Genomic DNA, 26159 nt, shown 5'->3' with positions numbered 1-26159 from the left:
GTTGAGTTAGGTGGGATGCCGCCTCAGCATGGCTTGAATCTGAGCAGTGCTGGGTCTGTGCCCAGGATCTGAACCAGCAAAATCCTGGGCTGCAGAAGCAGAGCGCACAAACTTAACCATTCCGCTACAGGGCCAGCCCCACCTCTCACCTACTTGCTACGTTTTCATTTGCTTTTACTGAAGGTACTCTTCTAAAGCACATGGATTAGCATCAAAATGCAGCAATGCGCCCAGTATAACTATATCACAAGAACAAGTTGCGTAAGTCAAAACATACTGATGAGGTGAAGTGTGGTTGGTGCACATCAGGAATGTTCCAACTTGAAATATGAAAATTATGAGTCTCATATTCAGTAGAACTATTCTGAAGATTTTGGCATCTTCTTTCTACCTGCACCATACCTGTCAGCTTAAAAACAAAGTCCTTTTCACGGCATTTTAAGCTAGAAAACACCTATGGTGTGTGAGACATTTAGTGTGTCATCTATTTTTGTGATTTTTTTTGGTGAATAATGTTAGAGATTTACTTCCATTGCAACATGATGTATACTTTCTATAGTCTTGACAATTCTGAGAGTCAGATTTAAAGAGAAGAAAGAGCCTATGTGCCACTCCGAAAGAAATAATTTTACAAAAATAAGTACAAGGAACTAATTATCTATTTCTAACTTCAGTATCCAAACATTTTCATTTATATCTTGCCTATTTTTCCAAATTTTGTGTTTTGTGTTAATGTTTTGAGTGGTAACCTTCTTCCCACTCACATCCCCCATGAATATATGATTCTGATACAGAAATGTTATAGTAGAAATAAATGGCTTAGAATGTTTCTTGGTCCTGGAATTGTGTTGCAAGCATATGATGAAAAATGTAATATAAAAATTGAAAATACCTACCTCCTCAATTCCCTACTCAGTGGTAAATTTTCACTTTTATTGGGCTCATAAATTCCTCAGAGTTTTTGTTCAGTTCATAAGGGGCTTTGTATGAGAAATCATGCCAAGAAACAGCAAATCATGTTGGACTTAAATAAAAATGCTTGGTTTGGACTATTAAAGCAAAGCATTTCAAAGGATGAATTTTAATGGAGACTGACATTGGTCATGACTATTTCAGGTTCTTTGCCTGGTGTAATTGTGACTCAGATATCAGTTCATGATATGGATTTGAATCCAGCTTTCATCTTCAGTCTTACCAAAGAGAGTAATCCTGGAACCAAGTTCGCAATTGATCAGACCACTGGAGTAGTGGTACTAGTGAAAACATTGGATTTTGAAGAAGCTACTGAATATGAGCTGCTCATCCAAATTTCTGATTTGGTTCACCACACAGAGGGAGCACTCATCGTCCGTGTGTTGGACGTCAATGATAACCCACCAGTATTTTCTCAAGATTATTACCAGGTAAAGAGCTTAAAGAGATGCTGAAACCACAGCCAAAACTAAAAAGAACAAAGAATAATGTAAATCTGCCATTGTTGACAGGCTAATTTAGGCAGACAATATTCACTGGTTTTAGAGCCTAAGTTGATGCTGAGGGTTTTATATGTAATATCATGGACGATAGAAGTACATATGGAATTGAATATCTCATTCAATTCAGTTTCTTAAGTGTGCATCATATGTCACCGTATGAAAGTATGTCATCATTTTTCTAGCTTTTAGGGTTTGGGGTCCAGTTGTCCATAACAATTGAAACTTGCCTAATAGCTAGAAAGCCACAGATAAGGCAATAAGGTAGTTTGGATTATCTCCAGTTAACTTGGGAAAAATTTTTCTTTCCTAGGAATATTTTTGGAATATATTGATTACCATTTTGCAGAAACAAGTCATGAACAAAACTGTAAAGTGAAAATTTTAGTTTTTAGAGCATAGTGTCTATTTATAGAAGGACAATGATAGCATTCAGCTGAGTACCTGAAAATGTGCTCCAGGACTCCTGAATGTAACAAACGCAAGGTTTACCAGTAAGCACAGCACTAACCTAAGTCATGATCTTCTGTGAAGGCTTGCTAAATTACATGATGTACGTAATCATACAATTGTGCAATGTAATAATATATTAGTGAATGTATTAGCTATCCTCCTCCACACAGAAATAATTTAGGAAATTTTATTCATAATAAAAATTAAAACTGAATGAAATTTTTAAAAGTTTTGCTTTTCTGAATTCTGGGACTACACATAAATTAATATGCCTAATAAAGTCAAGTTCTCTGTGTATTTTCTACAAGCACAAGGAATAAAACGATCTCACATTCTGGCCCTGTTCATGAAAATATCTGTAACCTTTAAGCACAACATCCGTTCCTCTTTCTCCCTTAGGTCACCATTCCTGAGTTAGTGCCTGTGGGGTACTCTGTGCTGACCGTGGCAGCCACAGACTTAGAAGGCAACGAGAACATTTCCTACAGAATCCTTTCCTCATCTAGGGAATTTTCAATTGATCCTATGAATGGTGAGTTATTTATAGTGGCTTTATTGTTCATAGGTTTCAGTTACAGGATGGAAACCTGGAATAATCCTTTCCAAGTGCTCCTAAAACAGCCCTCCACCCCCGCCCCCTGGATGATAGACATTACCTTCTTATTTCTCTTTCTATCAAATGCCATAGTAGCAAATCCCACTGTTGTTTCTCTTCTCCAACATCTCCGTGGCTGGAAAGCAAAAGGAATTGATTAAACGCTGGCAAATGCACAGAAATTCAGAGACCCCAAAATAGTAAACACCCAGTTCATCAGTCCAACCAAGCACGGTTCAGGTAGTTATCCCAGGTCTCAAAGAATCAACATGAACTCGAAGGGATTAATTTAGTTCTGAACACTTCTTGTTACTAGAGTTTGGAAGCTTTTGTTTTCTAAGCCAAGTACAAGAAGTTCAGTAATAACATCATATATTCAATAAGGACAAAAAAAAATTGAAAACGGAAAACTATTCAAGCATCTCTACTACTTAAAAACCATCGTGGTGTTCTGGTTTCCTTGATGCCTTCCAAGCCTCTTTATATTTTTATCAGAGAGCAAGACATTTTTGGTTGGAAATGCATTCAGGCAAGTGATTTCAGATTAGAACAGTTAAGCCTTGCATAAAGTTCAACAATGAGTAGACATTAAAAGTTAAATTTGATAAAGCTGAATAATTAGCAAAGCACTGTCCCTAGCCGAGCTCAGTCTAGAAAAGAACAGGGCTGGGGACACATTGCAGTGTGTGTGCCCCATCTGCATCCACCAGTGCATCGTTTCGCAAGTGAGAGCTGATGTAAAAGTTAACCTCAGGATGATGGATGTTAACCAGACTTATTGTGGTGACCATTTCTCACTATACACATATACCAGATCAGTATGTTGCACACCTGAAACGAATATAATGTTATGTCAATTATATCTCAATTAAAAAAAATTTAACCTCAGGATTCCCTGAAGGGAGAATTTAGTCAGAAAATACCAGTATGAGGCCCATGAAGTGTTGTAACAGGGAGAAGTAGGTAATGTTGCCACACAGCCTGTGTGTGAATGGCTACATTCAAATATATATGATATAAACATGTCAGGAATTTGGTTTTCCTTTTCTTCTCTCTCTCTTTGTCTTTCTCTCTCTCTGTTTTTTGGTTTGGTTGGGTTTTTTTTTTTTTTGACTTTTTTTTTTGCCTCAGATGATGGCAGTTGCTGCTGTGGCCACAGCAAACCACAGCGTGCAAGGTGTCCCCTCGAAGCGCTCAGTCCTAGCGACACTTTTGCCTGACATGTTATCAACAAATTTACAATGAGGTATTGATTAGAATGTTTTAAAAATATTAAATGTTAACAGGTCCGTTTAGTTCAGGGTGGGACTCTAATTGAAATGTGGCATTTAAATGACAGCATTTTGTATTCTCTTTTAGTGACCATACTTAAAACACATTTATCTTAGAAAAATATAGTTACATATTTACTTATAAAATTACATATTTCTGTCATTTAAAATGACAAAATGTATTAAGTACATTTCACCAATAAGGGAAAAATCCACTTGCCGAATTAACCAAGAGCTTTAGGAAAGACATCTCTATAATTAAGCAATAGTTATAACTCTGCATTGTCAATATTTGCTAAGTTCATTTAACTAGAGTGAATGTCAATTAAAATTTCCAGAGTAAATATCTTTATGCTAGAGTGTCTCTATACATGTGTCTATGGGTAGTAGAATGGGGTATAAATTTTTCAAATAAGAGTACATTTTTTTAAAAAGAATAAATAATGGAACAACTTATTATACAAAAATAAAATTAAGAAAAATTTGTGGTAAAGTCATCTTCAAGCAGCACACACATTTAGTAGAGTGAATGTCATGAATATTATTTCTGGATCTTAAGTGTCACAAAAGTATAAATATAATAATATAAATAAATATAATAATTTTCTCTTTTGAGTTACTCTTGGCTGTAACTTAAAAAATCTAACAAGTAACTAAATATTTTAGTAAACATTTCATAAATATTTGTTGACTAAATGGATCGTGAAAATTTAATTTCACAACATTGAAATGCTATGTCTTGTTTTTCAGGCACAATATTTACTATCAATCCTGTATTACTTCTGGATAAAAAATCAACAATTCAATTTCTTGTTGAAGCCAGTGATAGTGGAATTCCTGACCTGAGGGCTCGTACCTTAGTGGAGATAGAAATACAAGATATGAACAACTACGCCCCTGAGTTTGCAGTAGAATATTATAATCTTAGCTTGAGTGAAGATGCTCTCATTGGAGGCACGCTTGTCACATTTTCAACCATTGACCATGACTGGACCCATGAAAACACTTATGTTGAATATTCCATCATCAGTGGTAATTCACAGAACAATTTCCATGTGGAAACCAGTTTCACTCATTCAGAATATCCTTATAAGCAAGTTGGTTATCTGGTGTTGCTTCATAAACTGGACAGAGAAGCAATTGCCAATCATAAGCTTGTCATTCTCGCATCTGATCATGGCTGCCCTCCACTGAGTTCCACAGCCATTGTATCAATAGAAGTACTTGATGTCAATGATAATCCACCTAAATTCAACAGTCTGAAATATCATGCCCATGTCAAGGAAAGTACCCCCCTAGGGAGTCAGATCACTGTGGTCTCAGCAAATGACCATGACGTGGGTTCACATGCAGAAATCATCTACTATATAATCTCTGGAAACGAGAAGGGACATTTTTACTTGGAAGAAAAAAACGGAGTTCTTTATTTGATTAAACCTCTGGATTATGAAGAAACAATAAAATTCACTTTAACTGTCCAAGCTTCAGATGAAGAAAAGAAACATTTTTCTTTTGCAGTTGTGTTTGTCAATGTCCTAGATGATAATGACCATGCACCCCAGTTTATGTTCTCAAGTTTGAACTGTGTTGTTCCTGAAAATCTGCCTGTTTTCTCCACCATCTGTTCTGTAAATGCTTTGGATTTTGATGCAGGTCCTTATGGAGAACTGACCTATTCTGTTTTATCATCCTGTTCTGTCACCCATGGGATGCCTCACGGCCATGATCGCTTCCTCGTTGACCCTTTAACAGGGGATATTTATGCTAAGCAAGTCCTTGACTATGAAAATGACAATAAATACTGCTTCACAGTTCAGGCAAAAGACAAAGGTGACTTAACAGCCTCTTTAATGGTTTGGGTGGATATTGAAGGGATAGATGAGTTTGAACCCATTTTCACTCAAGATCAATATTTTTTCAGTCTCCCAGAAAAGAGTAACATAAGACAACTCATTGGCAGAGTGGAAGCATCAGATGCAGATGCTGGTATTGATGGAGTTATTCTTTATTCCCTTGAAACTCCATCCCCTTTCTTTTCAGTAAATAAAACTAACGGAAATATTTATTTGACAAGAGCCCTTCCCCTAGTAAAAAGTCAAGTCAGCAAAGAAGACACCATTGAAATGAAAATAATTGCTCATAGCCCCAAACCAGACTCCAAGTTCACATCTTGTACCATTTTTGTGAATGTGTCTTTCTCCTCGGAAGGAAAACACTCAGCAGTATCAGCCAGCAGCTTTTCAATCAGCCTCACGGTCTCCTTTTTAGCATTTCTCTTACTCGTCTTCATTCTCATTGTACTGATTTTAAGACATAAACAAAAAGACGCAATAAACAATTATAAAGAAAAGAAAACCTCGTCATCCTTAGATATCAATTTGAGAGTGACGGGGGATGCCAGCATGCGCAAGCCCTTCCAGAAAACTAATGAGTGTAGTAGTGAGGTAGTGCCCATGGACTCCGTGCCTGAATGGTTGAGTTTAATGAGTCTCATGGAGAAGGACATTGTAAATCTGTACAGGCACTCGAACTCCAGTGGCCACTGTTCTGTGGAAGCAGAAACTGCAGAAGATAAAGAAATCCAGAGGATAAATGAGCACCCTTACAGAAAGGAGTCTGCCTCAGCTCTGAGTGATTGCGAGTCCAGGGTGCCAGACTCTGGAATCCCAAGGGACTCAGACCAGCTCTCCTGCTTGTCTGGGGAAACTGATGTAGTGGTCACTGCTGAAACAGCAGAAACCAACCAAACATTTGAAGAAGGAGATCGAGGAGAAGGCTGTGACACAACCTATGTTCGAAATAATGTGTTACCCCAGACGCTAAAGAAGAGAGAGGTAAAAGAGGGCAACCTGGCTGATGTCAGAAAACAGTCCATCTTTATTTCAGGTGATCAGGAAGCAAGATGTGCAACTCTTTCAACCAGGAGAACCTCTGATCATGATGTGAGATACAACTATCACTGGGATCATCTCCTCAGTTGGGAACCCAAGTTCCAACCTCTTGCCTCAGTATTTAATGATATTGCAAAACTAAAGGATGAACATTTGCATATGCTGGGCATTCCCAAAGAAAAGAAAACTTTTGTTTTTCCACCACCTTTGATTACTGCAGTAGCCCAGCCCGGAATTAAAGCAGTTCCACCAAGAATGCCAGCCATAACCCCGGGACAAGTACTTCAGAAATACCCACACTCCCCCCTTCTCTACCATCTCAACTCTCTGCCAGAAGCCACGACACCCAGTTTTTCTCCATCTCTTTTCCTCCTCGCCACACAGACCCCTGCCATGACTCCACTGTTGTCAGATGGAGAATTATTAGGAACACATCTAAGAGGTACATGCCGTGAACTTAAAGCGGAAGATGAAGTTCAAATATGAAATGATTGTGATCTCAAACACTTGCTCACCATTGGTCATGAATGATTGAACAAAACATTCTTAAGCAAGCATCTCGAGACTGGCTTCATTTTATTTATGAGTGAGTGATATAATTTCGTCAGGGTTTTCAGAACTTAACCATGTAAGTTGCTCAAATTTCTTCCAGCCTTAATAAGAAGTTACACTCTCTTTTAACCTTTATGTTTTGCTCTCAGGACTCAAGTGTGTGTATATTAAGCAGTGTATATTCTGTCATATCTAGTTTTCTGTGTGATTAGATTTCCAAAGGCCACAATGAACTTGACTGACTGCCAAAATCTTCCTATGAAAATAAATGAAATAAAGTCTAGTGCACTCTGGTTACATTGCTGCTGATTGCACTGCTATATCTAAAACAAACTAGCAAAGATTGAATAAGGAATGAGTGTAGGACAGAAAGTAACAGAGGAAATTTGGAAGGATAAACTTAAGTTTTAAAGTAAAGCAATTTTCCGTAGATCTGATTTATTTAGAGATGCATTTCTCCACTTTTCCTGTATGCCACACTGTGAAGTGTAGCCATAAATTGAATTTTAATGTGGTGTCTTTGGAAATCTAATGAGAAATTAAGAATGAAATTTGTCATAACTGTGCCAAGCAAGAAAGTTTTTCCTAATTAAATGAACCGGAAATGCGTGTTCTCGGTAGACAGCCAGGACAGGTAAAAGCAGTAAGTGTGTGGTTGGCTGCCACCTAAGATGTGTTTTCTTGGCCTTCTTTACAAATCGAATGACGTTTTTTTTCTCTCAATGCTCTGTCTTGTAACATGGTACGGGTACAGACATTAAACTTTGAAGATTAATTTGTAGATATTTCTTCCTTTTATTTTCTTCTAGATATGGTAACTTTTGGTGAGAAATAATTTATCCACTTAATGTTAGTTTTAAAAGTTTGTGTAGATAAAATTATCTTATTAGCTAATAATAAATTTCATAGAGTAATTTAGCAATATATTTTTAAATGAAGATTTTTTTATATAAATATTTCTATTATAAAAGCTAAGAGTGGATGTCAGAAGTCTTTCTTCCATTGGTTCATATTCACGTTTAGTTTCAACTGTCATTAGATGGAGCAGTTTGGCAACATGGTTAAAATAATTTTGTTTTGTATAGCTGCTGTTTCAGAAATACAGTGGTGGGGTGCAGGACTCCCCTATAATGCTATATCCTCCTCTCTAGTGAGCCTGAGGATCCATCAGAGATTCTTATCCCTTCCAGGAAAGCAGAACTCATCCTGATGATATTGGTCCAGAAGTCACCCATGGTAGGCAACATGACTAGGCTTTGGAATAAGACTTTAGGATTCTAATGTCAAGTCTAGAGGGCATCCGGTACGGTTTTCTTAGTAGTTAGTGTGGGCTTCTGCTATAGAAAATTTCCTTTATGTTTTTTTCAATCGGTTTCATCTGTAAAACTATGTGAGATAACTAATTTATGTTTACTGAAAAACATTGCTGGATTCCATGTTTGATATCTAGTTTTGTAGATAAGTAATTCTAAGGGCTTCCTATGCAGATTCTATCAATTATATATATCTTTGCTCACTCAAATTGAACACAAGTGTATAAAACTCCATTAGAAATTGTATGAAGCATGAAGATTTTTGGACCAGGCTGGAATCCTAGGAGAAGTCATTTAGGCATAGAACACTTAACTATTAAAGAATAGATGCATGGCTCTCCTTTTCTTCATTGCAACTGGGGAATAAGATTTCATGGTCTTTCTATAAAAAAAGAAAGCAATTAATCATTTCAGTGTTCCAATATTTATTCTCTCTTTGACTTCCTTCAAAAGATTACTTTGAGCATATGAGGAAATTCTATACATGTACTTTTTCTCTAATTATACGTGAAAGTTTTGTTTTGTGACAGAATTCTAGGAACCAAAAGTATTTTGTTGTTGTTAAATAGGTTCTTCATTTACTTATGTTTAAAAAGAGTTAGCCATCTAACTCTTCCCTGAGTTATTTGCCTGTGATTTACTGCTCGTTCTGGACATGATTCTGCATGTTTTCCAGACATTTAATAAAAACGGAAGACATGAAGTACTTAAAACTATTCCTTACCGTTATCTAGTGGATTTTTAATTGATAATTTTATTAATACTGTATCCAACACCACGTCACCACCAAAAAACTGCTACAGGTGGGGTTGAGAGTAAAAATGTGAACATGCTGGTTAAGTCTTTGCAATAAATCATGTGTCAACTCTTTCAACTAGAGTGCTTTTTTCCTAAGTAAACAATATAATTTGTACAGTTTTCCTTCAAGTTTAATATTAACTTGCCTCATATGTTCTGTGTTACTTTGCTGATCTACACACCGGCTTTAGCACTCTGGAGGGGGTACAGAACTTGTTAGTGGAAAATCATATTAAGCCCCAAATTCATAAGCTATAAAATAAAAGACAGTTGTGTCTTGTGGAATTTTGGCCGCCTGAAATTCTGGACTTTCTTGTTGGCAGCCTTAAAAATACTGGTGTAAATCAGTACCAAATGGATATCAAAATTCCATGTCCTCGTAGTAATCATTGAATTGGCTTTCAAAACAGATTCCTGGGCAAAGAAAGGGGAAAACGCTGTATCTCTAGGGATTTGATCATTTAACTGTTCTTTAAAAATATTAAAATACACTATAAACTACTGGCTGCCTACATGTAGACATACTTAGTCTATAATGGATGTCCAGTTGAGACATGAACTGTTTCTCAGCATCTTTACCCTCGGTCTCAGAACCCTCCTTGCTGTGTGTTCCAGAAGTTATAGTGATGAAAATTAATTTTTAATTTTAAAATTATTTCCATCCAAACATATGTTTGGTTACTTTTGTTTTGTTTTGCCATTTTATACATACCTTAACTTTAAATAAAAAAGACAAGACGCAACTAAAAGAATCTAAGATCAAGATCCACTTCAAAGCAATGAAGTAATGGAATGAATATGTTTTGTGGATTCTCACATGATATTATGGATAAGCTCATTGGGTTGATTTTCACAGTATGTTATAGTTGAGCTCAAAAGTACAGAACCATCTGTTTGGTCATAGCTGAAGAGACTTATGGAAAATCATTCTGTCCAGGAGGGATCCCAGGATGAGCAAAGTTTCAGATGCTTAGCTTACGACCAAAATCAGGCATTCCAGTGTGAGTCATTGAAGGCAGCTTTCACCCATTGTAGAGATGGAGGAAGAGAAGAGGAGAAGGAAAGAAGGAATGAAAGACTGTTGAGAAAACGGAGGATTAAATCTGAAAAAGGAATAGTTTAGGGCATGGGTAGAGAAATGCAAGCAGGCAAAAAGGGGGAAGGACTTTTTAATTTTTAAATGTAAAGATTTTGCTGAGTTATTTTCCCTTCATAGGCTCATCTAATTGAGAAATCTCTCTTCTTTTTTTTTGAGGAATCTCTTTTCTCCTCCTTCCTTTCTGTTCCTTTCAAGTCTTCTTCCATTGTCTGAAAATTTAGGTTTATCAACTTGTGAACCTAAAGGTGAGCAACAATGAACTAGAATGCATTTGACCATGAAAAGTTGAATTTGTTGTCGCTTTCTTTTTTTTTGGTGAATTATAGAATAAAGCATTTGGAATGATTACCTTACCTTATTTCCCACTTTACATAACTTTGGCACTGAGAGTGCCATAATTTTAAGTGGTGACTTTACACATATAACAAGTAATGACAGTTCAGAAGCAGTTGGGACAGAATATGGAATATTAGTACTTAGTCTTTTTTTCTGGTAACTCACCTTTTTTAAAAATAAGTGCTTCGGGGCCAGCCTGAAGACATAGCGGTTAAGTTAGCACATTCCTCTTCGGTGGCCCAAGGTTCACTGATTCAGATCCAGGGTGCGGACATGGCCCACTTGGCAAGCCATGCTGTGGTAGGTGTCCCACATATAAACTAGAGGAAGATGGGCATGGATGTTAGCTCAGGGCCAGTCTTCCTCAGCAAAAAGAGGAGGATTGGCAACAGTTAGCTCAGGGCTAATCCTCCCCCCAGAAAAAAGAAAGAAAAGAAGATTAAAAAAAGAAATAAATAAGTGCTTGCTTGGTAGTTGTAATTTTATATAAAGTACTACATTTTGTATAACTTTTAAATGACAGGCATAGTTTGTAGTTTGTTCTCAAACGTCAATTTTATTTGCATTCTAGTGACATAAATTGTTTTGATTCCATACAGATCAAAGAAATTTATCTCTTAGGAACAAAATGGCAATCTTAGACAGATCCAGCCCAAAGTGGCTGGAGTGCCAAACCCTGCCTTTCTCTTATAAACTCAGCACTTGACTATTTGATGGCAATTTAGCACTTCCTACTGTTCTGGTCTACAGAGTTTTCCTCATTTCACCCAATATATTTGCTAAACCAAAACTGTGAAGTGAGTAATAGAGAGGGGGAAAGCTTACCAAATAAATAGCAGATGCATAAGTGCATCTCTTGAATGAGAAAGCATTATTTTGGTTAGAAAACTAAATACACGGATTTCGTTGTTAGATAGTAAACCCTCAGGGCAAAGGCCTGGTCTCCACTTGTATTATGAAATACAGATGTTTCTTAGAATGAATGAGTACAGATGTGAATGGGCACAGAGGGTGCTATAATGTGAGGGTGCGATGCTTAGGCCTTGAACCCATTACTTGTGAATTCTAACATAGTGCTGTTAGCCAATCACAGGGCAGAGAGAAAGTAAGTGCAAAGACCCTATCAAAATATTACAGAATATCTGAGATAAAGTCAAATGACTAGGAATTCCTTCTGTAATCTGGTTTATTTTCTCTTTCTTGCTCCCTTCCTCACAATATACATACATTTCTTGTGACTTTTAGACACAATAGAAAAAAGTTATAGATGACAATCAAAAGCATATTGTATGAGCCAATAATATTACATGACCAAGGACATTGGTTTAATCTAATTTCCGAGCGTGTAATAAACCGTGACTGCCCTATGGCTAGCAGAGTGGAATTTGATCAAGAACTTCATTCATAGGAAGAAACTATAGTTCTGTAGATATGCCTAGAATGCTTACATCAAAATTTATTAAAATTTAAGGGGCCAACCCCTTGGCCAAATGGTTAAAGTTCCTCATGCTCCACTGTGGCAGCCCAGGGTCACAGGTTTGGATCCCAGGTGCAGACCCGCTCCACTCATTGGCCATGCTGTGGAGGCATCCCACATACAGAGTGGAGGAAGACTGGCACGGATTAATCTTCCTCAAACAAAAATGAAGGGTGGATTAGCAATGGATAGTAGCTCAGGGTGAATCTTCCTCACACACACACACACACACAAATTATTAACATTTAAAGTAAAAACAATAAGAGGAATTTAGGAAAGGTATTCCATATGTGCATATACTTAATATGTGTTAAAAGTGATATTTTAAACAAAGACAGATTATTTAATAAATTCACACTGGGGGACTGGGGTAGGGGGTAAATATGAAGTTATTTCTCTTCACTCCATAAACAAAAGTGAATTCCAGCTGGATTAACAAGCAGAGGCTAAAGTGAAACCATAAGAACTAGAACAAAAGCACAGAATAAAGGTGAGAAAAATCTTTTTAAATGTAAAAGCAAAAATAGAGTAATAAATTGGAACTATGACAATAAAAAGTACTACAACAAGTTATAACAAATGATAATTGGGGAATATTTCACAAATTTAATCAACAAATATTTACTTAGCACCTTCTGTGGACAAGGCATGGATCTGGGCTCTGGAGATACAGGAGCGAACAGAATAGATAAAGCCAGTGCATTTATAGTGCTTATATTTTATTGAGGAGGATAGCAATAAAAATCTGCTTTCAAGTAATGGTGAGTGTTATGATATGGAGGAAACTAAAGAAGGATATAGAGAGAAACAAGGAAAAGATTGACAGGGTTGTGGTGGACACAGTAGTACTGTTTTGATTGATTGCTCTGAAGAGATGTCCCTGATGTGATACTACTGGAACTGAATGAAGCGAATGAGCCGTGCAAAGACCTGAAGAGAAAGCATTGAAGATGCATGTATCAGCAAGTACAGGGGCCCTGAGGTAGGAGCCATCTGGAGTGTTTGGGAAACTATAAAGCCAGTGTGGCCTAGAACTAGTGTGAGAGGAAGAGTAGTAGGAAACAAGATCATAGGGTGCAGATTATGTAGGGCCTTGTAGGCTGTGGTGAAAGGCTTCCGATTTTGTTCCAAGTGTTATACTCTAGGTTATTGGTGATTTTTGCCCAGAGATATGATATTATCTGCTTTATATTTTTAAAGACTGGTTAATTTGTGGAAAACAGACCATGATAGGAGAGGGAGGAGGTTAGTGCAGTAACAGAACCCCAGTCAATTGGTGGTTGCGGTAATCTCAGCTGGGGATGATTGTAGCTCAGCTGGAGTGTTGCAGGTGGAGGTGAACAGTCAAGATATATATTGGAAGTAGTGCTGTTAGTTCTCGATAATGCATTGGATGTGGGGTATGCAGAAAGTTAGATATGAATCTAGGGTTTACGAGATAATTTAGGGCTATAGAGGGAAATTTTGGAGTCATCCGATTATGGATAATATTTATTGTCAAGGAATTGGATGAGATCATTGAGGAGTAAGTGTACATAGAGGAAAAAAACCCAGGATTGATCCCCAGGATGCTGACTAAGAGATCAAAAAGAGAAAGAAGAACCAGAAGATAATTCTCATAAAAAACAATTAGTGAGGTAGGATAAAAAAGCAGGATAATATGATCTCCCAAAAGCCAAGCAGAGAACGTGGTTTAGGTTTCTAGTTGGGGCAAGATGGCAACATCAGTGTAGATTTTTAAATCTTCCCAAATCACCTTATGAAACAGAGCATTTAGAACAGTGTAAGTAAAAACTCATGAACAATATTTTCAACTAAAAGTGAAGTCATTCCTGCAAATTTTAGCATATGAGCAGGCAAGCAAAAGCACCAACTATTGGCAATAACAGAGGGGAGAAAAGGAGGAATTTCCAGTTTTCTTTGAGCCAGAGAGCAAGGAATCACCAATATGTACTCCCCTACTCAAAGAAAAGTCTATATCCTTGGAGGGGAAACATAGCAGGCAGGTCTGAGAATAACTGTCAAAACTGGGGAAAAGCTACAGAGCACTCACTTTGTAAATGAGTGCAAAAGACTGCACTGAAATTAGGTGATGCTGGTGTGTACAAGTCTCCAAAGCTTCCAAAACTACACACGCAAGAACAGAACCCCATGCTAAGTAAAATCTCTTGAAAGTGGAATCAAATTCCTGTGGCTAGTGAAGAGAGACAAGTTCTAGATACAAGAGGAAAAAGCGATCTGAGAAAGTAGAAGGTACAAAAAGGTCCTACTTATAAATACTTGGCAGAAACGAGAAGAAGGGGCCCTAGAACCATAAATCTAGGAAAGTTATCCTGGTCTGCCACCACCCCTATATGGTAATTTCATAAAACATAGGAAAACTCATCTCAATAAAACATGAGCAACAGAAAGGAATTACAATATAAAATACATTGTAAGTAAAAAGATTAATTCTCTGAATGACATGCCAATGGGTGGTGAAGACACACTAGAAAAATACAGCAAAAAGGCCAAAGAAAATTGTGATCTAAAATTTCAAAACTAGCAAAAGGAAATTAAAAGCTATAAAGTTTGCATAACTAGTCAGAAAAGCTCAGAGATGAAAAGACTAGCTAAGAAGAGGATATTAAAAGAAAGATCTGGATGAGTAATTAAAAACAAAGGGAAATTTCAAAAGACTAAAATAGAAGGAGCAAAAAGTTAATAGACATAAATGAAACTATAGTAAGAGAAGTAGAAAACAGAGAGGAAAAAATGAAAAATAATCAAATGGAATTGGAAAAATAAAAAGAATTTTAGAGATGATGGCTTTAGCAGAGTGGAAAAAATGATTCAGCATGTGTATAAATATAATTCCTAAAGAGGAAAACCAAAGAAATGAAACAGAACAAACATAAGAATCATAATTCAATAAAACTTTCCAGACATAAAACAAAATTTGAATCTACATATTGAAAAATCAACCCATGTAAAAATCAACCCAGAGCAGTTACTACCAAGATATATTTTTAAAATCTGTTGAACTTTAAAGAAAAAGAATATATCCTTTGGGCTTCTGCATAAAAAAACCCAGTTAACTACAAGGTAAAAAATGTAAAGTTGGCTTACTTTTCAACAACGTTATTTTGAGCCAAAAGACTACGAGGTAGTAAATTTAAGATACTTGAAGACAACGTAAGCCAAAATTTTATATCTAGCTAAACTTACCTTTAAGTTTTATATATATCATAGATGAGATTATCAATATGAAGACCTCAAGGAATATTTCTAATGAATCAACTAGATAATGAATTCAGACAACTGAGAAATATTGGGGAAGGTTTACCATAAGGACATTAAATAGTATATACTTAATACATGCCCTGACCATGTAAATAAATTACAACTACATAAGTAGGTAAAGAAAGGAAGAGCATATGGAAATAGAATGCTTGCTAATTACCTTTAGGTACTAACCAGGAGTGAAAAGTTTCAAAATTAGAAAGAAGAAGGAAGAAATTAAATGGAAAAGCAAAAATTAATGAGTTAGAAAACAAACAAAAAGAAACCCACAGAGCTTATGAATAAATAAACCTGGTTCTTTAAAAATCAGTTAAATTTGAGAAAGTACAATATAAAAAAATACTATATAAAGTAAAATAATACACAAAATAGGAAATCGCAAAGGGAGAATAATGATAGCTGTCAAAAGAAAGGAAGTTAAATCAAGAGAAACTTTTCTGTACAACTCTATACAAATTTATTTGAAACCCTAAAAGAAATACATACTTTTCTAGGAAAATATAATTTACCAAAATTTACCCCAGTAAACAGAGAGTCTAATCAGAAGGAATTTAGAAGATGAAATGAAGATACAAGGAATCTTCCCCACAGATAGTTCTATAGTGAAATTTTACCAGACCTTTAAAGATTAGATCAATCAAGTGTTATTCAAACTATTCCAAAGCATGGAAAAGTAAGGAAAATAGTGAATTGAAAATACAATCAGGGGCTGGCCCCGTGGCCAAGTAGTTAAGTTCGCGGGTTCGGCTTCCCAGGCTCAGGGTTTCACAGGTTCGGATCCTGGGCGCGGACATGGCACCGCTCATCAGGCCTTGGAGAGGCGGCGTCCCACATGCCGCAAGTAAAAGGATCCACGACTAAAAAAATATACAACTATATACTGGGGTATTTGGGGAGAAAAAAGCAGAAAAAGAAAAAAAAGATAGGCAAGAGTTGTTAGCTCAGGTGCCAATCTTTAAAAAAAAAAGAAAGAAAATACAATCAATATCAGAACCTGAAAAATATTGCACAAAACAGGAAACTATGACCTATTCCTATTTATAAACAGGTATGTAAAATTCGTAAATAAAATATTATCAAAAATAATTAATATACATGAGAAAATAATAGATCATAACATGAGGAATTTATTTCAGAAATACAAAGATGATTAAATATTAAGAAATACATCAATATAATTCATCATAGTAATAGAGCTCTGGAGAAAAAGTAATATAAACATTTTCTTAAATGGCAAAAGGGCACTTAACAAAATACAATATCCATTCATGTGAAAAGCACTCAGTGATCATTAATGGATACTTCTTTGTAATGGATACTACCTTAAAATGACAAAATGATATGTAACCCAAAAGCTAGTATCTTCCCCGGCTCTAGACCCTTTGCTGCAAAAGTCGGGAACAAGAAAATATGCTAGGTATCTCCACCAAAATGTAATGTTGTAGAAGTTAGTCTGTACAATTAAACAAGAAGGCAATTAGAAAGATAAGAATTTGAAATAACAAAGTAAAACTATATCTCTTTGTAGACTATATTATCATATTTCTAGAAAACTCAATTGATGGAAAGCTGTTATAAACAATGAAAGAATTCAGTAAAGTTGTAAGAAATAACATTACTATGCAAGAATCAAATGAATACCCTTCAACTATATGGAAAATAACCAGTTAGAGAATGAATGGAAAAGAAGACTCCACTTATAAGAGAAAAAAAAATCTAAGTAAAAGCTTAACAAAAAAATGTCTAATATCTTTGTGAGGAAGTTATAATATCTCCTGAAGGGCACAGAAGAGATTTAAATAGATGTTTTTTAATAGACTCAATGCTAGAAAGATATCAGTTGTTCATAAGTAAATTTACAAATTTAACCTGATCCCCATACAAGTTTTTTTGTAGTTAAATAACTTGATTATATAGTTATTTGAAAGAATAAATAAGCAGGAATAGCTAGGAAACACTGAAAAAATATAAGCTGTGTGTGTGTGTGTGTGTGTGTATGCAAGTGTGAACACATGTACTAACCCTACCAGATGCATTTGTATCATAAAGTTCTCTATAGTTAAAATAGAGTGATATTGTTGCATGACCAGATAGACTAATGGGACAGAATAGAAAATCCAGAAAGGAATCCAATGCATGTGAAGGCTTCCTGTAATGATGGATTAGCTTGTTGTATAGAAACTCCTCTGCTGAGAATAAGTAAAAACCTGAATAAGAATAAGGAGAAAAAGAAACAGTTTTGTGTGCGGATGTGTGTGAGAGGCATCAGAGAACTACCAAGGCAGTGAAAACTTGAGAAACTATGACCCCAGAGAGAACAGAAGCAGAGAGATATATCTGATATACTGTGCCTCAAACTGCCTTCAGGCTGAGCGGAAAATGTCAACTGCAAGGGCGAGAAGCTAAAAAGTGCTACTGGCAATTTTATGGGGACAAAACTTAGAGTTAAAGACCTATCAATGAGGAGGGGCTTTGGTAAAATACACCAGCTTAAAAATTGGAACTCCTAGAAAGCTCAGGAGTTAGGGTAAACCAGAAAAGACAAGGCCTCACAAAGTCTGTAGCCCAGCTTTCAACAAAATTGCCAACATCTTTGTGTGTGGTGCTCTGTCCCTACTCTAACTGTTTGCCAAAAGTAATATTTAGTCCTCCATAGAGAATAAAATCATTCAGAACCTTTGTGATTATTCATAATAATATCCAGCATTGAATCCAAAATGGCTGGGTGTTCTGAGGAAAAAGCCACATGACCAAAGCTAAAAGAAGAAAATATAATAGAACAAACACACGGAAGATGCATATGTTGGCATTATTGCTTGTGGATTTTAAAATAACTGTTGGAGAAATTAGATGCCATATGGAGAACTTCATGAGAGAGATAAAGTATAAAATATCTATAAACAAAACTATAAAAAAACTGTAAAAAACATTTTAAACTCTAAAAAAAATGAAAAGAATATTCTAACCTATAAAATACAATTGCCACTTCACACCCTCTAGGATGGCTATTATAAAAAATACAGATAATAACGAGTGTTGGTGAGGATGTGAAGAAACTGGAATTCTCATATATTGATGATGGGAATATAAAATAGGGCAGTCTCTACAGAAAACAGTCTAGGATATCCTCAAAAAAGGAGGTAAACATAGTTACTATAATTACCCAGCAACCTCACTCCTAGGCATCTAAGAGAACTGAAAACTTATGTTCATATGAAAACTTATCCATGAATTTTCACAGCAATGTTATTCATAATAGCCAAAAAGTGGAAAAAGTCCAAATGTCGATTCACTGATAAATAGATAAACCAAATGTATATCCACACAATGGAATATTACTCAGCAGTTAGAAGGAACTAAGTACTGACATATGCCTCAACATAGATGAGTTTGAAAACATTATGCTAAGTGAAAGTACTCAGTCCCAAAAGGCTATGTATAGTATGATTCTGTTTACATGAAATGTCCAGAATAGACAAACATAGACACAAAGCAGATCAGAAGCCTAGGGCTAGGAGTGTTGGGAGAACATGGAGAGTGACTGCTAATGGGTATGGGGTTTCTTTTAGGAGTCATGAAAATGTTCTAAGTTTGATTGTGGTGATGGGTTGTACAACTCTGTGAATATACTAAAAACCATTGAATTGTACATTTTAAGTAGGTGAATTGTATAGTACATGAATTATATCTCAATAAAGTTGTTAAAATACAGTAATTTGAAATAAAGAACTCCATAAATATGTTTGACATCAGATTAGACACAGTTGAAGAGAGGATTAGTAAATTAGAAGATAAATAAAAGGAAAATATACCAACACACACAGAGAGATGTTTGCAAAATGTTTAAAAGAGAATAAGAGATGCATGGAACATAGTGTAAAAGGTCTAACATATGTATAATTAGAATCTCAAAAGGAGAATGGAGAGAAAAGGCCAGAAGCAGTATTCGAAATGATGGTGGCTGAGAATCTTCCCAAACTGACATTAAACACAATTCAAAATGTGCTACAAACTCCAAACATGATAAATAAAAAGAAAAACATAACCAGACACATCACCGTAAAACTGCTATAAAACAAAAGGAAAAATATTTAAAACATTCAAAAAGAAATGACACATTATCTTCAAATAATTGAGTGCCTATGGAAATATATGATAAAGGTAAAACATCAAATTAGTGAAAACAGGAAGAATTTTTTAGTAAGTGGGGTTAGGATTACCGGAGAGTTGTGTGGAAAAAAGACTAAATTGATCTATTCTTCATACTACACACCGGGATAATCCATACAAATAAGTGCAAGTAAATACTAGAAGAAAACCTGAGTGTAAACTTTTATAAACTAGAAATGGAAAAATCTCCGAGTCAAAATCCAGAAGCAATAAAGGAAATGAGTGATAAATTTGACTAAAAAACATTTTTCCTGGCAAAAAATCTCTAAACCAATCACAATGTTCAGGATGATGGGTTCTCTGGGCCTGTGTTTAACCTTGTCTAAGAGAGATGTGATTGATGAGCACCTGAGGGAGGAAGGTCAATTTCTGAAGTGAACAGATGTCTATCACCATAACACCATGAATTAGATGCTGTCTTTTATATTGTATGTTCACTTATAAAACTAATTTGTAAATGTACCTTATTAGCTAAACTGTGAGTTTTTCAGTTTTAAGTGCTATTTCACAGAGCAGGGTTTGCTTATATGCTAAGCAGAAGATTAAAATCTTATAATGTCAGTAACTGAATCTTTATTTGGTCTTTAAACTCAGAATTTTATTTTTCATTTTTAATTACCATATTTCCTTTTCTGCCCTTTCTAATCCATCATTCATTTTTCTCTTCAGCTAATATAATGGAAATAATTTGCTATTATTAAAATATTAAAGTAGTTCTCAATGAGACAAAGCTCATTGGACTTTGATTATTTTATAAAGTTTTACTTTTTCCATTTTAACTTATTTAAAAGTATAGTTTCTATTTATTTTCTAAAAACTCTGGGAAATCCCACATAGTATAGCAATATACTATGTGCTAATTACTGAAAGTATATCTGCTTAATTTTATGAAATGGACAAATTGAAAGTAATGAAAATAAAAGACTTCAGGTTAATGTCAGATTATATGTCACATAAAAGGGAAACATATTAACCCTTATGAACTTAAATAATGGCTAAATTTTATGGAGTGTTGATTATGTGCCAAATATTGTGCTAAATGTTTTATGTAGACTATATTTTGTTTAATATTCAAAATAACCCTTTAGGGTAGATACTAATATGGTCCCTTTTTACCAATAAGGAAACCATAGCTTAAAGAGCTAGTAATTGGTGGAGCCTGGAATCCTGCTCAATGGTGTTACTAGATGCTTTTCTTTTAACCCTTTCACTACATTGCCTCACACTTGAAAGTTCCTTAAGAATGTCTAAGGTTTTTTCTAAATCATAAACTTCTATCGGCCCCATTTAAAAAATTCTTTAATATGTACAGATCACATTCAGCAGATGATAAATAAGCCATATGACAACTGAGTGAGTAGTTTTTCTTGCACTAGGATCTGTAGTCACAGGCAATTCATAATTTAGGACTTATTTTATAGGTATATAATAAGTATTATTTTTCTGATTATCATCTTTTCTTACATACAAATAAAATTATTTTAAAATTGTAACCTATAGTATTTCTAGCTAAAAGGCTCTGAAAGTTTTCACATTTCTTCAGTCTCCACTAAAAATAAACAGCAGTAAGATATAAAATGTTTTAAGCAAAAATAAAAATGACACAGTTTCAAAAACAAGATAATCATCTCCATGGCAATATCTAGTAAAGCTGAACATATTTTATTCTACATTATGGTTAATTCCATTTCTAGGTTTGTATGCTAGATAAAAATCTCCCAAGATATCAAACAAGAATAGATCATAAACCTAATGCAATGTGCATGGCTGAAATTTGGGCTTGCTCTACTCCAGAAAGTAGGCATTGCTAGACATGGACATGCAGGAAAGTGATAAAAAGGTTCTATGTAAGGTGAGAACCATAACTAGGCTAAGTGCTGAAAGTCAGGAGCTGAGGGGGGCTGCTGAGCTCCCTCTTTCCATAAAAGGATGGACAAAGACAGGTTGCTGACCACCTGGGACTTTGCGCATTAGTAAACTGGGGAACTTGAGAATCTGAAGGGTAAATACTCAATCTCATGAACAAGAACTAAACCAATCTGCCTATGACTCGGTGATTATCCTACAATATCCCAATTTTACTGAAAGGCATGAGCCTTTGAAAGTCGTTATAAGACCCATTCTCATTAATGTCAGGAATAATGGATAGATCTCTTTTATTACTATTTTAAAGTATACCTGTAGTTGTATATGATACAATACGACCAGAAGAAAGAAAGAAGAGATTCACATTTGGAAAGAAAGAGACAAAAAAATCTTTATCTGCAGGCAATATCACTCTCTAAACACTCTCTCTAAACATGTAAATTATTAGAATTAATAGGGAATTTAGCAAGTTTGTGAATACAAGAGCAGCATCAAATATCATTAACATATGTCATCAATAATCAGCTGAAATATGTCATAGAAGAAAAGCTCATTCACAGTAACAAAGAGGACAATAAAGTACCAAAGAATAAATCTAACATTTTGAAGACCTTTGGGAGAATTTTTAAAATATTATTGCAGGAAATAAAAGATCTAATTATATGAATGTATATAGTGGAAGGGGAAACTCTATAATTTGAAGATAGTAATTCTATGAATTCAATGTAATTCAATCAAAAGACCAATGTGAGTTTTTGTAGAATTGGACAATGCTATTTCAAGATTTATACAGAAGAGAAAAGACCCAAGAAGAATGGAGACCACATTGAAGAAAAAGAAAGATTGGGGAGGGGCCAGCCCGTTGGTGCAGCGGTTAAGTTTGCACGTTCCACTTCTCAGCGGCCAGGGGTTCGCCACTTAGGATCCCAGGTGTGGACATGGCACCGCTCAGCAAAAACCATTCTGTGGTAAGCGTCCCACATATAAAGTAGAGGAAGATGGGCATGGATATTAGCTCAGGGCCAGTCTTCCTCAGCAAAAAGAGGAGGATTGGCAGTAGTTAGCTCAGGGCTAATCTTCCTCAAAAAAAAAAAGAAAGAAAGATTTGGGAAGGAGGAGTCATTTTTCCTACCAGATATAAAGAGATGGAATAGATTGGAGAGGGCTAGAGTGAATATACGTATGGAAGTCTCATTGAAGAGGGATTACTAAATTAGGAAAGAGTGAATAATTTCATGTGATGCTGAATTAATAAGCTATTTGTATAAAAAAAATTAAATTGGGTCTCTTCCTCACATATACAAAATTAAAGCAAAAATTAATGTTTAAACTTTGAGAAGAAAATATAGGAGAATATTTTTATGACTTTAGAGTAGGGAAGAATTTACTAAACAAGATACAAAGCACACAAACCAAAAGAAAAGACTGATAAATAAAATTACTTTACAATTAAAAATGAATGTTGAAACAAAGACACCATATAAGGTTATAAAAGAATCCATAATCTAGAAGAAGGCATTTACAATATAGATCATGAAAAAAGACTTAATATCTATAACTTATAGCATTAATAAGAAAGTGATAGCTTAAAAGGAAAATGGACAAGGAAAGTTACAGAAAAGGAAGTGTGCATGGTCAATAAACACATGCATATGTTCAATGAGATATACTATTACATACCTATCAGACTGGCAAAAATATAAAAATCTGACAAAACTAAATGTTGGCAAGATTGTAGAGAATCAGGAAGTTTCATATGATGCTTGTGAGAATTTCATAGTTTTCATACACTGTTAGTTGTTATAACCATCATGGAGAACAATTTGGCAATATTTAGTTAAGTTGGAGATATTCTCTCTTGACATCCTAGTTAATTCCATTTCTAGGTATATACTCTAGAGACAATCTCCTTTATGCATATAAGAAGAGATGTATAATAATGCTTATTGTTTCCAAAAGCAGAAATAGGAAACAATATAATTGTCCTTCAAAAAGAGTTTTGCTAAATCTTTATAGTGTATTCATAATGCTATCCAGTAGTTAAACTGAATAAGCCAGAGCTATTTGTATCTATATGGATGTCTTTAAAATATTGTGTTGCAGAGTAATATATACCATATAATACCATGTACATAAAGTTTAAAACATGCAAAACAACTCTATGCAAATTCCTTATCAGTACATACATATGTAGTATATATGTAGCATTAGTATACATACATGCCTAGGAAAATATACAAAATCACAGTGGTGCTTCCCATTGAGAAGAGAGGGCCTTGGGGTCTTCAAATATATTGGTAATATTTTATTATTCTTAAAAATTCAAAGCAAGTCCATCAAAATATCAAACTTTCATAGATATGAGTTGTAAGATTTTTAAATTAAAAATACAGAGTACTGATTACAAATATCAATATCACACAAGAAGATTTTACTTTATAAACCTGGCGTCACCTAAGTCCACACTTCTCCTTCTATCTTAGGAAGACTGATTTGCCTTCTAAAAGAGAGTGCTTTCCCTATGCGAACTGTGGCAATGAATGTAAGCATTCAAGTGCTGTGGAAAATTTTTTAGGCATATGCTTTAATCAGCATCTTTTGCCAATGATCTTTCTTTTCTTTCACATCACAAAGAATGCCAGTCGAGTGAACGCAATCATGTAACTGCACAGCATCACTAGGGGTGAACCACAGAACCTGAGAGCTGCCAGGGTTTTTTGAATACACATTTTAATTTTGAGCAAAAGAGTCCCTTGTTTTTGTGATAAATGCAACATGGCATTTTCTGATGGGCAAGTGACCCATAGAAAGCACCCAGGGGATGATCATGTCACAGTCCAGCTTCATAATTAAGTGTAGTTTTGTTTGCGGCCTTAATTGCGTTTGTTGGAAGCTGAGGCCCTGATTTCCCAATCGCGTCTGTGTTTTTACTCGCCCCATGTAAAAACGAATAAGAGGAGGTAAGTCTCCAAAGCAATAAAAATTGGGGAGATTTGTTTTATGGATAGCAGTAGAATATTTATTTCATTATTTAGCTACCATAGTCCTCCCAGGAAAAAGCTGAGCCTTTGTATCATCTGGACATTTTAACCAACATGTCATTTTAACCTTCATCTGGACTATAACCAAGAATTTGTCCTTTCAGCTAAATGCTGCTAATCTGATACTTTTCCCTAAACTGCATTGCCTCAATTAATACATGGGCTGGTTTAAGTGTCTAGCTGCTTGACATGACTTTATAGATACAGATGTTTCATCCTAGCACAATCATCATTTGCATCGTCTCTCCAGAATAATATAAGGAACTTTAAAAATATGAAAATGTTTATGACAGTGCCTTGAATGCTGAAAACAGTTTTACAAGCATAATAAAATCATCCTGGAAGTAGAGAAGAGTCACATTTAATGTAACTCCATGTCCCTTTCATTTGAAGGAAAAGGAATGCTTAGTGGCTAATGGTTCTTTCGAGCATGAGGTTTCCTTCAAGGAGCGGTGGGTGGAGAGAAAGGGCATGGTATTCACTATGGCCAAGCAAGCTCCAGTGTTCTCCCAAGGATAAACTGTCACAAGCCCACAATCAGTGTCTGGCAAGCAGAGGGTTCCCAGTGTACCCGGGGTGATTCCAGAAGTATAACCATGCACTAATGAATATGTTGGGACGGGTGGAGGAATAGCTCATCCTCGGTTCAGCATGACAGTCTGTGTGCAGAGACAACTTGGTTCCACCTGCAGACAAACGCCTGCAGCCCGCTGGGCTTGTAGAAAAAGTGATTCCACGTCTATCGCTGTAATGTCGCTATGGACACATTTCCCTGAAATCGTAGATTTACTCTTCACAATACTAATGTTATTGGTGGACCCATGGGGCTGATGGTGATTCACAGTACAGGTGTGGCTTTGGGAGAAAGCGGAGAAAAGCTGACTCTCAGCGTTTCTGCTCAAGTAGAAGTGGCGATCTTCATTTTTATGACTTCAAGCATTAAACAAGACCACAAAAATTCATTTCACATAGACTTTTATCTCCGGAGCCAGCTGTGATGTCAGTCTGAGAATAGATTGAAGTGTCATGCCCTATAGATGAAATATGTCTTAACTCTCCATTTCTTTTGCTTTTCAAAATTATTTCTGTAAACTTAGCATCCACCAAAATATGTAGAAAAACTTGAGCCAAAAATCTGAATACACAATTGCATCTACTTTCACAAGCATCCCTGCTGATTGATTTTCTCCCCACTCTGACCCTGCCATCACCTCCACGTCAACCCTAGCTGCCTGCCTCCTTAGAAGCTCTTTTCTAAGAATTAAGCAGATTGTTCTGAGATGAAAGAAAGGAAAACAAATGGTAAACAGCAGAGCATTCTGCACTCCCAGGAAGATAGTGTCTCTAAAGGAAAGTTGGTAATACCAGTTTAAGCGTTAAGTCGCCTGGGGTAGACAAGGGAAGGAGACGTCCAAGAGGAAAGGATTGTTCTCCTCTGTACCCTGTGAAGTGTGTTGTTATGCCATTTGACAAGACAGTTTAATCACATAAGTTCATTTACTTAATTAACTCCTTGAAATTACCCATTCTCTCAAATGATGTC

At 35.6% G+C, this 26159-nt stretch overlaps 1 protein-coding gene across 1 annotated transcript in view; it reads left to right on the top strand.

Moving 5' to 3' along the window:
- Nucleotides 1-8053, top strand: part of DCHS2 (dachsous cadherin-related 2) — a 237122-nt gene extending 229069 nt beyond the window's left edge. Inside the window, exons 18-20 of the mRNA XM_046655652.1 lie at nt 1117-1403; nt 2325-2457; nt 4542-8053. Of these exons, the coding sequence (XP_046511608.1) occupies nt 1117-1403; nt 2325-2457; nt 4542-7168 (3047 nt within the window). The 3' untranslated portion in view covers nt 7169-8053. The remainder of the gene's footprint in view (nt 1-1116; nt 1404-2324; nt 2458-4541) is intronic.
- Nucleotides 8054-26159: the final 18106 nt, after the last annotated feature.

Source organism: Equus quagga, chromosome 3 (assembly GCF_021613505.1).
Source record: "Equus quagga isolate Etosha38 chromosome 3, UCLA_HA_Equagga_1.0, whole genome shotgun sequence".
Taxonomy (NCBI): domain Eukaryota; kingdom Metazoa; phylum Chordata; class Mammalia; order Perissodactyla; family Equidae; genus Equus; species Equus quagga.
This window is presented reverse-complemented; position numbering and strand designations above follow the sequence as displayed.